The 16,518-nt window shown below is 39.3% G+C and overlaps 1 protein-coding gene across 3 annotated transcripts in view; it reads left to right on the top strand.

Moving 5' to 3' along the window:
• The window catches only part of LOC132793584 (synaptotagmin-5), a 34,077-nt gene extending 18,455 nt beyond the window's left edge, over positions 1–15,622 (top strand). Inside the window, exons 1-8 of one of the 3 annotated variants that reach the window (XM_060803582.1) lie at positions 1,307–1,559; positions 11,266–11,709; positions 11,787–12,017; positions 12,103–12,652; positions 13,312–13,592; positions 13,647–13,796; positions 13,859–13,999; positions 14,075–15,622. In XM_060803582.1, the coding sequence (XP_060659565.1) occupies positions 11,380–11,709; positions 11,787–12,017; positions 12,103–12,652; positions 13,312–13,592; positions 13,647–13,796; positions 13,859–13,999; positions 14,075–14,221 (1,830 nt within the window). In that variant the 5' untranslated portion in view covers positions 1,307–1,559; positions 11,266–11,379 and the 3' untranslated portion in view covers positions 14,222–15,622. Of the gene's footprint in view, positions 1–1,306; positions 1,560–11,265; positions 11,710–11,786; positions 12,018–12,102; positions 12,653–13,311; positions 13,593–13,646; positions 13,797–13,858; positions 14,000–14,074 lie in introns of those variants that run through there. The other 2 variants (XM_060803583.1, XM_060803584.1) reach the window with 2 other exon arrangements.
• The last annotated feature ends 896 nt before the right edge of the window (positions 15,623–16,518 follow it).

The following is a 16,518-nucleotide window of genomic DNA, read 5'->3' as shown; positions in this document are numbered from 1 at the left end:
TTTGCTAACTGCACGTGGCTCGAGTAACTTGTTGCAGAGAAGCGATGCGTGGCTTCAATAAGCAACAAGCTGTTTGCTGCACTCATGTTGGGCATAAGCTCGAAAAGGCCCGATAACATACTAACATACACGTATGAACTACTCATGTATTCGTACATTCGGTACAGAGTGTGTTTTGACTTCTCTTTTTTGTCTGCATGCTTATTATGTACGTTTGGTTTGGCAGAATGGATAAACAAAGCAGAGAAGACAAACTCAAGAAAAGGTGCATAGCATGAATAAAAAGAGAATTTGAAGGCATTCAGTAGCGAAGGTATTTGCCAATTAAGTTTTGTGGGACCATTAAAATTGAATCAAAATTTAGTATACTCACACTTAAGCACTCGAGCTTTGCACAACAGAATGTACATCAATACTAATGTACGACGAATCTCTTAATGTTTGTGTGTATGTGTGTGTACGAATAGTACACGCGACAGACATGCTGACAAATACAGACAGATTAAACGTCGGTAAATGAATGCGAATATGTACGCATACATAGACACATGCATGTATGTATTTGTGTTTTGATATGTACTCGTATTTGTATTTGTTTCTCTCCCTAGCTTTTATCTATCAGTCTATCTTGCTCTATCTTTTTGTTTGCTTTCAAGGTGAAGCCGCACACACATACACAAAAACATATACATATGCAAGCATTTTCAAAGACAGTGAAAGCTCCTGGAGCTTTTTCGAAATTTCTACCATTTTAATTGATTGTCCTTGTGGCCGCTAAAATCATTCGCAGCTGTGTGTTAAGTTCAATGCACTAGCAAATGGAATGGAAGGGTTTAGATACTGATTTTTTTGGTCAGAAAAACTATTTTATTCCTTTAGGAGTAATTAATTTCAAAACTGAATTTGGTACTGAAATTAACAGTTGAGTGAAATTCAATTCTATAATGGAAATATTTGAAAAAGAAATTAACAATATGCTAGAAAGGGGGATTTAAAAAAGTATTCAATAGTCGTCAGGTAAGACGCAACAGCTGATTAGGCAACAAGTTGCGAAAAAGCTTTCGAAGTTGCCAACTCATAATTCAATGCCAAAAAGCTTTGCCATTGCCGAACAATGTCGCCCTAGCCGACGTGTCCTCGTCCTCGTCCTCGTCGTCGTGCACGTAGCTCCTGTCGACCTCGTCCAACTCGAATTTTGCAACTTGTTGTGCGTTGTGCCAGCTTCGACGTCGTTATCGTCGCTGTCGCCGCCATTGTCGTCGTGTCTGAGAAAGCTGAAAATCAAATTCAGTAGTACGCGCGCAGTTCCTTTGAGTAGAACGGAAAGGAAACCGTGTCGGAGTCCGTGCTTAAAATCCGAATCCGAGTTAAATTACTGGAAATTATATTGTACACAAAACAGAGTATAAAACATTGAAAATTGAAAATCGAAAATGTTCCCAAAAATATAATTGAGCATAATTTCAAGTGTTTGGCTCTCTCCAATTAAATGTTTGTCAACGACAATGTGTCGTTGTCGTAAGCAAAGTATCATATTTTGATTAGAGGCCAGCGCCCAAGTAGGTATCAAAAGTTTCCTCGACAAATCGCATTCGCACATTCGGAAAGGTGTTTTATGGATTTTCCTGTGTGTCGTCTTTGTGGCTGCGTCAAAATTGACGACTGACGAAACTGTTGCTCTGTTCTGTTCTGCTCTGTTCTGCTTTGTTGTTGTGCGCTTTAGGTGTACACAACATAGAGCTGGAATCAAATCAAGGTGCTAACACGTACATGCCACGCACACATGTGTGTCTCATGCATACATAGTAATTATATATGTATCAGTGTGTGTGACCGTGTAAGTACTCGAAATATGTTTGTTTATTTTAAGCTAATTGGGAAAGCTAATATCGCCTCCAGCTCTATTTCAATTGCTCTATTAATTATTAATTATTGTTTAACAATTTGTTGATTGTTTTTTTTTGGTGTATGCGAAGAAAGTTGTAGGTAAATTTACACTTTTGCGTCAACTTTCAGATCCTTGTAGAGCTGTAGTTCAGCTCTCAAATTGTAGTTTCGCATTTAAGGAATTTTGATGAAATTCTTGGCAATCAGTCGCTGTCAGCCGTGTAGCCTTTTTTGCCTGTTGCCCCCAAAAAGATGGGCGGGATGTGCATATCAAACGATTCGGCCACAAAACTGCGCAAGACCCTCCTACTCCTCCTCGTTCCTTCTCCTCTATATCCATAAGTATTCCTTACTCGTGGCTGTAAAAGTTTTCAATTTGTTTTTTTTTTTCAGCGGCTTTCTCATCTGTCGCTTCTTTGCTTTGACTCTGTCTTTGGCTTTGGCATTGACTTTGCGCCTGTCGTTTTCTCTTTTCTGACTCGACTTGAATTAAACTCATCTTCGCCGAGTGCCTTTAAATATTTAGTATGCACATTGCTTGCTCCTGTGGCTATTGGTTGTAACCCTAGGACTCTAGGCGGTGCTTCAAGTTGAATTTTAAGCAACAGCGAAGGGAGCGCACTCATTGCAGGATTATCCTGCGTATCCACAGTATCCAAGTACCCAAGCAGTCAGGCTGGCAGACAGGCAGCAACAAGGCCTTTAGGAAGCTAGGCAGCTTGGCAGCTTGGCTGCCAGGCAAGAGCAGACATCGGCACCAAAAAGCAAAGTTAATATAATTATTTTTAGATAACGAATAACGAATCATGCGAGTGCACAATTTTTCGCAGAGGCTCCTCCAATGTTGACTCGCTTGTTGAAGCAACAAAAGTGCGTGCGCTTCCAACAGCAGGACGATGAGGATAACGTGGAGTAGAGTCGAAGGAGTGCTGCTGTGGAGCACGATAAAAATGGGGACAGTGAGGTCCCAGTGCAGCTGTTTATTGTTGTTCAGATGGCAGCTTTAAGTTGATCACCCACGCGACGCATTAAAGTCCCATAAAAGGCTTCACTGAGGCTGCTGCTGAGCAGTCGTCAAGCAAAGTCCCTAAACTATGTGAATTGAAAGTACTAGAACGAAAATAGAAAAATATTTCAGTATTTGATGATGATAACAATAAACGGCACAAAAGGCAAAAAACGTGTGGCCACGTGTAAGAATCAGTATCAGCATCAGCAGCAGAGAGAATCCCAATGCTGCGCACCTTTGAGATTGAATGTGAGGCATTTGTTACAATTAGAGTTTGCTAGCTAATAAAAATTGTCGTCGAGAATTTATCGTGATATTTTAGAAGTATGATTTCCAGTGCTAAGCATACCTGAAGATTTATGTTAGCTCGAGAGTGCATTAAGGTTAAATACAATCTCTACCATAAGTCTCAGCTGGTTTTACGAGTACTGAATGCATTTCGACATGTTTTCGCTACCATTTGGCTTTGAGGTTCACTCGTAAATTTCAATTTATTTTGCAAGCACACACAACACGCACACATTCAAACGATTTCACACGCATGCACAAGTGCATTTCAGTCTGTATCGCATAGATACAAGTTTGTGTATCTGACGGATACATTTATGCCGCTTGCTGCATTAGCCCGTCGCTCCGGAATCTGTGGCAACATTTCACTGCGGGATCAATTAGCTTATTTGATTTCCGTTACGCATTTAGTTTGGTTAATTTTTAATTGAATTCTCGGTTCGCAATACCACAGGAAGCAGTAAGTTTCTTTTTGGTTTGGGTCGTTCGTTACGTCATCGAGTTAAGGCAGCCCATAATCCTGACTATTAATTAAAAGAGCAATAAACAATAACAACATTGTGTGAGAAATGTCAATAAAAAATATGAATGTATGTTTGTACATATGTAGGACACACTCCATATGTACTCGCATATGGCCTAAGGATATGCGTAATGCATTTATGGCCAGAGTACAATATGCAAATGCAATTAAAGCACATTGCGTGCTGACCAATAATAAAGTCGAAACAAAACAGAGAAATACCATACAGCGAATTGTTATTCACATGTTTGTGGGATTATACATATGAATTCAAATGAAATCAATAGTGGGCGAAGTGGCAAGCAGTGGCACATTTCGATTACGCCATTTCAGCAAAAAAAACGCAAAACTCAAAACATATTAAAAGCGCACAATACGCGTAATTGATGAATAACCAAACAATTAGCTCTAAGCTTACAAAATATAATTTGAATATAAATTATTAGTTTTAATTTCTTTTAAGTTATGCACAAAAATAAACAAGTAAAAAGCTTTAATCGGGTGTGCCCGAATGTGAGTTATCCGCTACCCATTTTCAATAAAACCATATTCTTAGAATATACCAAAATTATACCGTAAATATGCTCAAATATAACTAAATCTATATTTGGTATATCGAGGCTATTCCTCATTTAAAATATACCACAGAGTACACAATATACCAGACAAAGAATACACAACTATTTCTTAAATAACCATATTTTCAGGAATATCGTAGTTAATATTGTATGTACCAAAGTTCATGGGTATCCCTTTAAAACTACATTTGCTATTAGATTATTAGTTATTATATTACCCTATGGGTAATATAAGTAATATTTAGACACTTAGATGAGTGTTTTCCTTATTCCTTGTATTAAAAGTACAAAATATACATATATTTTTTCCACAACGTATTGGATGATTGATATTCGAAGTCAGTTTCTGTCCCTAAAACTTGGAGAAAAAAAACGCAAATAGATTCAATATAAACAGAACTGTTTGTTTACCATAGATCTATTGATTGCTAACGAGATTGACGCAGTGCCCAAAACACAAAACGCTTCTATCAAATCCTAGCTGCTGGCAAGGATACGTTTTTCGTATGTGAGAATGCCAGCATAAAGGATGCGCAAATCGGATCAAGCCAATGCATGAGTGCAAATGTATAGATGTTTTGCCCGATTGATACAATGGCTGCTGCAATTCGCAATGCAAGGAAAGGGTTAAATGGTCAAATTGCCAGAGCCGGAGCATCCTTTGAAGTGTTATCGATCCTCTCGATGCATTTGCAGTCTTATGTTGCTTGCTTTTCACACAGCGAATTTGCCAAAAATGCGCATTGTTTTGATTTATTTTGATCCGAACCGCAAAGATTCCTTTTCGCAATCAGTTTACCAGCAGTAGTCTAGGACAAAGTCAGCTCTGATTGGAAAGAAAACTCGAAGATAGAACTTCTTATGAATGCCAAATAGCATTAAACACATTTAAGGAAAATCTTTTGTCGGAATGTGTGTGGCCCCAAGGCTTATTTCACTTGAATACGAATACCGAATCAAAATCGAAAACGAAAACTACGAGCAAGTACGTAAACTTGCATACAATGGAAAGCTATCAGTGCAACTGCCTCACAATTTCCATTGTATTGGTGATTAATTTATAGCCTGCGGAGTCGGATGCCTGGTTTTTGCGTCTGTCTGTCTGTCTGTCTCTCTGTCTGGTTGCGATCTCATGCCGCAACAACACACAGAGAACGAGCTCGGGCTCGAATGCTTGGTAAACAAGTTGACAGACAGCGATGAGAGCTCTATTGACGTTTGATGAACGGATTATCGGCGAACCCTTTCCGCCCTTTCCGCCGTCCAGGCTTTCAGTATTCGTACTCGTATTCGTATTCGAGTATTCCATATGGCCAGACCAACAAGTGTTGCACGATTCTCACCATATTGCTGCGCATTAACAGGACCTTTGACTGCTCTCTGATGCCTGCTGCTTTAATAGTGTTATTGTTATTGTGGTTGCGGTTGCCATTTGAACTCTATCTGTGTGTGTGTGTGTGTGCTTTGAAAAATTAAAGCAAATGCACATACGATGAATTGTTGCACAACCAAATGATCAATTGCTGCAGCAATATGGAAATGCATTTTTCAATTTATAAAGCTTTTCATTAGCACTTGACTACACAAAAGCAGCAGCAGCAGTAGCAAATAACTACTGCTGCTGCTCTTTTCCATTTAACTTAAAAGCCAATTTCAAAGTCATATTCTGCTTTGCCTCTGTTGGCGCACATACATATATAATATTTATAGTGTGTATAAACACTTTTATATGCACGTACAATTTGTTTAAGCCTCTGGTGCAAGCTGCACAATTCAAATTGAAAATGCTACTGGGTCAAGAGGCTGAAAGGAGCTGCAAGGAGCAAGGAGCAAATTCAGGAACGTGTTCCAACTGCAACTGGAGAGTTTTCAATGTGTAGTTAAGCGTATAATGAGCTGCTGTTTTGCATTTTAATTTCCGGCCACGGTCCATAGTACCTGTGTGTTGGCCTTTTGTCGGACATGGTCAGAACGGATTTTACGGCTTTGCTATGTGGTATATGTTTTATGTTTTGTGCTGGGCCTGGGCCTGGGCCTGTGCCTGGGTCTCTGTTGTTGTGCCGCAATTATTTAAATAAGATTACGAGGACTTACGCAGCGGAAATGCCCGATCTGTATTATCGTCTGCTGAATGAAACTTGGCCTGATGCCATTATTGCTGTTCCTTTGCTGCCCAACCTGCTCATCCTACTCATATATCTCTTCTATACTATATATATCGCCTATTCTTTTTTTGTTTTGCGCTCTGCTCGCATTGTGTGCGTGTGTGTCAAAAGTTGACGAGCCAATTTCGCTTTGTTTGCTAATTGTTTTTACGGCTTTTATTTTGTTGTGTTGCTCGGTTTACTGCTGCTGCTGCTGTTGCTACTGCTGAGATTACACCCACACCGGCAACTGATATTGTATATTATGATATGCGGATTGGTTGACACTAATGCGCATTTGCATTTGTCAGTTGAATGCTGAAGTCGTTGCGATAACAATACCACATCCATCATAAGCGGTTGTACGTACACACAAACACACACACATACACACATTGAGGTAACTGAAACAAGGCGCGAATATAATCAAACAGCTTTCATTCCATCTCCATTTATGGCAAATAACATTACCAGAATGGAGCACATATACATATGTATGTAGGACAGCAAGCTCAAGGACAAAAGCTGCCTGGCACCCGTCAACACTGACTAGAAAAATGGCCACAATACGAAACAAGAGCAACTATTCTGCTAATAGGATTAAAATTTCCGCTGGGGATTGCCATTTGTTGCAGTGGCAACTGAACACAACAGACAACTGAACACAATATGCTTGTGCTCGAGGTTCTCTGCAAGCAGACGTTGAACATTTTTTTTAAAGGACGTCGACACCTACTCCCCAATGCAAAAAGCAGGGAAATGTTATTTGAAAGCAACAGCTTAAATGCATGTCGCAAGTATTTTGAAATTGGAAATTTAAATTGAATTTTGTTGCCCTCTTTTTATTCAGCAGCTATTTTTAAAACTGAATGTTCTATAAAATGACACACAAATCAAATTGAAAATGTTTTGTTGCTCTTTTATTATCTTCTTATTTACTTAGATTTTATATCAGCAAGTCGTTTGGTGCTTAGCCTCTATTTTCCTGGCTTGCAACGGCCATTGCAGCCCTGCTTACAGGGGCCTCCTTTCTGCTTCTTCTCAGGACAAGGCTTCGTTGGGGTTGCTATAAATGATAAAAGATTTGGTAATTAGTTAACTTCGAGTTCAAAGACTCGTCTTGCATACTTTTAAAGCAGCCAGCGAAGAACTGACTATCGCCAGATGGACCACACTTTTCATTCTTGCATGTTCCATCAGTCTTCTTGTCGCTCTTCTTGCACATGCTGCGGATTAGTGTGATATTTTTTGGATTTGTGGATCTCGACATTAAAGCAGAACTAATACGCAATGCGGCTTTCGCCGGCTGATTAACCAAACGCAACGACATAATTAATACGGAATTAAATATAAAATGAAAATAAATAAACTAAACAGCAGACGACCTGCTAACATAAAATCAGAAAATTTTGATGCTGACGAACTAAAAGTTAAAAGCAAACTGAATTAAAATGACTTACACATAAATCTTTCAAGCTTCAGTCAGAACGAAATAATTTTCAAAGCCTATTGGATAGTTTTATAGAAATTAAAAGTAGCAATAGGTAATTAGGTGTTTGGGGATTTGACATTTCTTTGTGCACTTTGCTTGGGGACATCGCCTTCCTTAAGCTTCACTTCAATATAGAATTTTATAATATTCCATTTATGCATTTTAAAGCAATAGAAAAGAACGTTGCAAGCAGCATTGCGAAATGAATAAACTTGCATTGTTTATTCTAGGAAAAGGCACTTCAAAGCTATAAACAAATGCATTCATTTGAATTATAATTACATTGTCAAATTTCCGAATAATACTGTCTCCTAGCTATTTTTATACCCGCTACCCATAGGGTAGAAGGGTATTATAACTTTGTGCCGGCAGGAAATGTATGTAACAGGTAGAAGGAGGCATCTCCGACCCTATAAAGTATATATATTCTTGATCAGCGTCAACAGCCGAGACGATATAGCCATGTCCGTCTGTCCGTCTGTGTGTCTGTCCGTCTGTCCGTATGAAACACTGGATCTCAGAGACTATAAGAGATAGAGCTATAATTTTTTTTCCGACAGCATTTGTTATGTTTGCACGCAGATCAAGTTTGTTTCAAATTTTTGCCACGCCCACTTCCGCCCCCGCAAATCAAAAAAATCGAATAACAGCCGTAATTTTAAAGCTAGAGTTCCGAATTTTGGTATATACAATAATAACTATAGTAGTTATGATTTCTGAAAATTTGGTTGCAATCAGATAAAAATTGTCGAAGTTATTAAAGAAATACTTTTGTATGGGCAAAAGCGCCTACTTACTAGGGGTCTGAGTTGCTTTGGCTGACAATCTGGTATATTGTGCCGTCTATGGTATATTTTGAATACGGTACTATGTCTATATACCAAATATACCATTCGGTATATTTTTTTTAGTATTTTTGCAGTATATTTGGTATATTTTGAGAAAATACCGCAAAATATATTTCTTTTATTCCAAATGGGTAGCGGGTATCTCACAGTCGAGTACACTCGACTGTAGCTTTCTTACTTGTTATGTTATGAACCAAAGTAATTATAATAATAATAATAGCAAGCTGGTTGAGTTATGTTTGAGGAGGAAGCTCGGAAGATGCAATTTAAGGATTTTGGTAAACCGCAAGACCAACCAACAGAATTCCCATTAAATCTTCAATCTCGCAAGCACATCACGACGAGTCGTGCAACGCAGCACACAGACTCATACACAGATACAGATACTCGAAGTTAAACACATTCACGCATACACATGCGGGCGACAGTAAAGTGAGCTTTGCTGTTCTATTTTATAGCTGTTGTTGCAATGTTGCAAGGACGCCAGAATGCCAAGGAATCAGGCAAGGGTAGAGCTGGGGGAGTGGGGGAAGAAGTTTGCATTTACTTGCAATGACTTTGCGGAACTAATTATTTACAGTTGGCTGCCACAGTTGCAGCTTTGTTTGACTCGAGCACTTTAAACCCCAAAAAGGTTATTACAACATCTAAGCTGTGGTTGGTATCTGGCCAAAAGATGCGATTTATGCCTCAATGCATAAGCACAACGAAGCTTTTCCAATCACATTTACATTGCAACTTGTAACCGACAAAAACTTTTTGGGGTAATCACTTTAATGTGCAAAATATGTTGCACAAATGTTTTGTTGTGCAGTCCATTAATCTGTAATGAATACTAGAATCGTGTAGCTGCAAATGGCTGACGACGACACAAATTCAACTGGAGTGCAATACAATGAAAATGCCATTAATCAAGGCTTAACAAATTAAACAAAGTGGAAAATTTCAATTTGATATTGTGCCGCAAGCCCTTACTCCACTCCACTTCACTCCACTCGACTCAAACTACCCCCGGCCGTTCAGTTGAGTAGTAGGTTCTGGTTTCTCAGAGGGGGGTTGACATTCATATGGCAATGATAGCTGCGAAAAATGCCAAGCTATTAAAACGCCTTTTGCATGCAATTTTACGCCATGACAAGGGCGTTGAGGGTACGTTTAAGGACTGCTTTCCGTTCGCCGTTCAACGTTCGCCACTCTCCACTTTATTTTTGGGTTGCTTTTGCGTTAGTTTTTGCCGCATTTCGCAGAGATTTTCAAAGCATATGCCAGCGAATGTGTGTGGTTGGGTGTGTGTGTGTGTGTTGTTGGTGTCATGCTTGTGCATTGGCGTTGAAAAATGGGCTTGGCCGTTGTCGCTTTGATTGCAGTTTAGGTGTCAATTAGCAACGGTGCGGTTGGCTGCATTTCAATGATACCAAATTGATGTTTTCGCAGTTCTTATCCTGTCCTGGGGGTGTATTTGTATTAGTCGAGGGATAACAAGGATTTGCTTTGAAGGTGTCATCAAATGCAATTATGAGTTTGGCTTATTATTAAACATAAACTTGTGTCCACATGGCTTCCCAGTCTCTGTAACTCTTGTATGTCAGCAAACTCTTCCTTCAATTGAATATACTTTTCTCAAACCACAACGCTCTGTAATAACAAACCTTATTACAACTCATGAATATTCATTTGTTGCGAGTGCTACTCACACAGCACTCAGCAGCTAACAAACGTATTCTTATGATCCTGAACTAATTTGAGGGTTGGTCTCTGATTCACATTGTCCGTATCTTCTTCTTTTGCTCTTCAGTTGACTCTCCCTCTTTCTCTTTCTCTCTGGGTGTATGTTTTGATGTCATTTGCTACACGTGCTTAAATTCATTTAATTTATTTAATACTTGAAAATACATTTTTGTATACTTTTGTATTGGACCGCTCTCTCTCTCTCTCTCTTTCTCTTACCCTCTGTGTGTTCTATGTTCTGCCATTTCAATTGTCATCCCCCTTGCAACGTCAGCGGCATGGACAGCAAAGTAGGATTCCACGATTGGGTGTGACTACAAATGAATTTTCATTTCGCTTTCGACACGCTGCTTAGCGAGCGCAGTTCTCTGGGGGATTCTCGTTTCATCTGCTGATGCCTCGGCGTCTTTTGCTCCGTTTCGCCTCCTTCGATCGATCCGAGCAACGAAATGTACTCAGGCTGGCAAATGACTATGTGTTCGTCTGCATATTTATGGCCACAGTCCATAATTAAGCATTAGCTGCCCACCTTTTGGTCGATGGCACTCTGAAATGGAGTGTTAGCTAGTTTGGTTTTTGGCAGTGTGGTTACCATGGCGTATAATTAATACGATTTGGAGGCGACGAAACTTAATCATTGTGATTGCGATGTCATTGCACTCTAGCATATCTCTACTCCAATATATGATATGCTAGTGCCTAATTTAAGCTGATTAACAAATGCGCGTGGCTGTGGCCTTCAACACAAAATGAGTAACAAAATCATAGTCTACTTTTAAGGGCAGACCAATTAGAGACTAGATTAAGCCAACACTTCGGTGAACGCTATTCAACAACAATAAAAAAAACGTTAAAAAGAGTGCGTGTTAACATAGTTCAAAAATGAGTGGCCTAGGTCCAGCAGCCTGCTGGCTGGCACACAAGCGCATCGAGTCGTGGTCCCGCATGGCCAAGGAACGCGTCGGTGCTGTGCGTCGCGTAACTCTTGACCGCAACTCGGCCGACGAGGGGAGCAGTGCCAGTGTCAGCGCCGGTGTCAGTTGCGCTCCAACGCTGCCCGGAAGCGATGGTGTGCCGTCAACGACGCCACCGCCACCGCAGCCAATGACACCGCCGCCATCGGCTTCGTCGGTCACCTCGACCACCAGCGGCATAGGCAGCGTATCGGCTGGCAGTGTCAGCGATAGCTGTGACTTGCCCACAGATTCAGAGGTGCTCTTCAACTAGTCGAACTCGTTGGCTTTTCTAATTGGCTAATTATACCTCGTTTTTTTGTCTGCTTCCTTTAGGAGGTGAACATTTCAAAGGAGTCACAACCCATTCAACCACCCACGCAGCTGCATGGCATTCCGGGTGTGCCCAACCATCCGATGCCGGGGGACGTAATGCGGGGCCCCGCCGAGGTATTCCACAGCCCGTTGCACTTGCATCATCAGAGCCGCTCTTTTCCGCCGCGTCTGCAGCGCACGCCTTCCATCTCCAGCCAGAGCAGTGTGGACAGCGCTCCGTCCAGGCAGTCGGTAAGTGCTCCAATTCCCAGCATTGGTTGCCACACTTTAAACACTTTAATTGTGTTAATGGCAATGTCGTTTACCTTCACTGCAGGGACATCGTGGCTCTTCTCCCCAAATACGCACCTTTGGACCCGATGGACGCAGCTCGCTGCCCAGTGAGCCGGCGTTTCCCCACCACCTCGCTCGCTCGCCGAGTCCCATGCGAACGATTTCACTGGACGCACGCTGTGGCAGCCCGGCTTCCACTGATGTCAGTGACTTGCGAACGCCAAGTCCTTCTCAGAGCAGTTTGGCCTCGTTGGCCAGTGCTGGACCTGGTGTCGGTGTTGGATCATCCGGCAGCATGGTGATGGGTGCAGCTGGAGGTTCTGTGGGCTGCAAGGGCGTCGGTGTTGGTGGCATTGGAGTGGCTGGTGGTCGTTGTCTCTCCCCCTTGCTGATACCACCGCGAGCTCAACCTGGCGTCGATCCAACTGTGGGTCCCGCTTCGCCTCTCGGCGCCCTACAGCCCGATCTCTATCGTATGCCTGATGGACCAGTCTACTTGACGGCTCCGGGAACTAGCCATGCAGTAGGTCGGCTGCACCTACGGGTTAAATACGACTATCATCTCTTCGATTTGACAGTTCACTTGATTGAAGGTAAGTTATATTAGTTGTTTAAACCCTCTGGTCGAGAGAGCTTGACTGCAAGACACTGTGTTACTTTATTTGTAGTTATAATCACGATCTTACATTGACAATTAGCATTAAAAGTTGAGTTGTAGGTTTATATGTCTCTTTGCTCATTTTTATTGGGCGCATAGTATAGGAAATATCTCCTGATTCATTAAGAGGCTGAATGATCAACGCGTTCATTTAGAATACAAAGCTTACAAAATTTGAGAGTGAAATAGGTCTGTTGTTTGTTTTTCAAAAATCAAACCCTAATCAAACAACACTTTATAGTGAAATAAAAACTCAAGCACAAGCACTAAATTGAATTTATATGACAAGTCTTAACTCAGCTTCTGTTCGTTAATAAAGTCCGTTGTGGCATCAAGTGAATGGTGTTTGAGAACCGATCGAATATGCTAATTCGATTAACTATTAAATACACTGGAATCTACACCAAAAAGTGAAAAGCTTATCGAATACACATATCCGATTAGGTTCTAATTACACTGACTAGAGGCTACAGTTTTATCGCTAATAAACGCTTAGTGTAAATTAACACACGTATCATATCATTCGATTAAATATGGCTAGTAATAAAATAAAAGTTATGAAATACATAATTAATGAAATAATCCCCCTTGAAGCACACAATCTGAGCCCCATTGAGGAGGGCGGCTTTCGGGATCCCTATGTGCGCCTTATGCTACAACCTGATGTGGACAATCGCAAACGTCAGACGCACATACATCGTGGGGAATCCAATCCTTACTTTGATCAGCACTTCAAATTTCCGGTTTCTCGTGATCAACTGCAGGGTAAGGAATTGGTTCTACAGGTGCTCGACTACGATCGCTACTCGCACAATGACATCATTGGAGAAGTGCGCATATCTGTCGATGGTCTCGATCTATCCAAATCAGTTGAGGTGAGTTAAATTCTTCTTAACATAAGATACTTCAACTAAGGATTGTTTACGCAGATCTGGGGCGATTTGTTGCGCACTAAAAAGCCCAAGGAGGATCGACCTGAGCTCTTGTGCTCTTTGAACTATCTGCCACAGGCGGAACGCTTGACCATTGTCATAATGAAGGCAAGAAACTTGGATACGCTGACAGAGCCTTATGTCAAGGTAAAGTGCAGATGGTTGTAATTTATTAATAACATTTAATGAGTAACAATTTATTATTTAAGATTTATCTTATTCAAAATGGCAAACGCATTAAGAAGAAGAAGACAAGCATTACCAAGTCCGATGACCCCACCAATCCCATCTGGAACGAGGCGTTTACTTTCAATCTACAATCAAATTATCTACACAACTCTGCCATCGAGGTAAGCCCGACCAATTGACTAATTGACAATCAATTAAATATTTGATCAATCAAATATGCTTCCGTTTCCCCATAGATCTATGTGGTTGGCGCTGGCAGCGAAGCAACGGAAATTGGATGCTGTGGCCTTGGGCCACAGGAAAGTGGCACGGGCTGCCAGCACTGGCATGATATGATTAACAATGCACGCAAGCCGACGGCCATGTGGCACTACATCCGCTAGGCCAACTAGCTGGGGAGTAGCAACGTTGAGAAATTGTTAAACAAACATCAGGCAACAGCAGCAGTAGCAGCAGCAACAGAAGCAACAGCGAAGATGAAGTTGCAAGCTTCTTTAAGTCTATGCCAAAATAGTGTGCACTTTAAGCCATATCTACGCGTATATACCAAAACTTGCAGTATGTACGTTTTTTATATACTCGTACTTGTGTATGGCACGTCTGTATTAGCTTGTAGCATTTTTTTGCAAATACTTTATAATTTGTTAGGCTAGTTTCCTTCGTACTTATCTAATGCTAATGAGAAATGCACAAGCTCAATCAAAAGTTCCTATGACATACTTACAAACGAATGAATGAATGCTTAAGCGAGCAACCGAATTGTATTTATGATGTTCCGGGGTTAAGTGCGTGTTGTGTTAAGGAAATCCCCTTTAAAAAATTTAACATACAATAGAACTACATTTTAACGGTATGTTGTCCATTTATACACTGAATGAGTGAACGAAGTGAAGGAACTGTGAGTAGTACACACGTACATAATATGACTAGAAGAAGCACAACAGTCAACCGAGTTGTTGACATTTCAGTCGCCTTTGACGCAAAGAACTCAAGTGTGCATTTCTTAAATAATTATGAATATAAAACATTTCAACAACGTTTCCTTTCGCTGAATGCTCGTCAATCATACAGCACAGCCCCAGACTAACCCTCACAGTCGCCTCAAGAGGTATGTTAGGACGACTGACTGACGGCGGAGACAAGAGGGACTCTTTGTATTGGCGACAGTTGACAAATTGCTGATGTTGTCCTTTTCAATGCGCCAATATAATACGTATACACACACGCACACAATATATGTATGTATGTGAATTTGTATTTAAGTGTGTGTGTGTGTGTGCAGCGAGCGTTAAGTGAGTGTGTGTGTTTGTGTAAAGAAATTATAGAAATCTTAGCAGAAAATAACGCCAATAGCTTATGCTAATTATTTAATTAAATGTTCCTTCCATTGATTATTGAATACGAATGTTCATCTGCAAAAACGGAGCTAGCACAAGAGTTATCAATAATTGTGAATAAACTACAACGATAATTACATTACTTCATATTTCTTCTAAAACTTATACTGTTAGATATAAATATTAACAGTTATATACACACATGTATATCGTATAAGATAAACTCTTTTCCATTTACTTCTGAAATAAATAAAAATATAATTCCTATGTATTTTTCGATATATGGAGCAGGCATCATGTACGTATACTGCCAAAGCTTACTGTAAAGTGTACTAAATATGTAAAATACACTAAATGGAACAATATGTATATTAATGTATAGTACGTACATTCATTTCCATACATATACATATACATATACATATACATATACATATACATATACATATACATATACATATACATATACATATACATATACATATACATATACATATACATATACATATACATATACATATACATATACATATACATATACATATACATATACATATACATATACATATACATATACATATACATATACATATACATATACATATACATATACATATACATATACATATACATATACATATACATATACATATACATATACATATACATATACATATACATATACATATACATATACATATACATATACATATACATATACATATACATATACATATACATATACATATACATATACATATACATATACATATACATATACATATACATATACATATACATATACATATACATATACATATACATATACATATACATATACATATACATATACATATACATATACATATACATATACATATACATATACATATACATATACATATACATATACATATACATATACATATACATATACATATACATATACATATACATATACATATACATATACATATACATATACATATACATATATATATTCTAAGTGTCTGAAAAAATATAAAATAATAAGAATTTTCATTCATATTTTCTAACGACTTCATACCTGTAATTAAATAAAATATACTTCTTAATTGCAGTAAAAAGTAATGTATGTATGTGTGGAAATAAACTTATTATAGATCAATGTTGTGGGTAAATAATCAAATGGATTATATAAAGTATATGAATGTATAGCATAAAGCCTAATTCAATAGAAGGGGAACTCACAAACACAAACAATATAATGCTGAAATACCTCCGATTTACCTAAATTTGTATTTGTAAAATTCTCTGGCATGTATACCTGTCTACATACATAGCTTTTACTTACATTGTGTAAA

Source organism: Drosophila nasuta, chromosome 3, assembly GCF_023558535.2.
Source record: "Drosophila nasuta strain 15112-1781.00 chromosome 3, ASM2355853v1, whole genome shotgun sequence".
NCBI lineage: Eukaryota > Metazoa > Arthropoda > Insecta > Diptera > Drosophilidae > Drosophila > Drosophila nasuta.
Note: the sequence above shows the minus strand (reverse complement) of the source record. Positions and strands in the feature narration are given on the sequence as shown.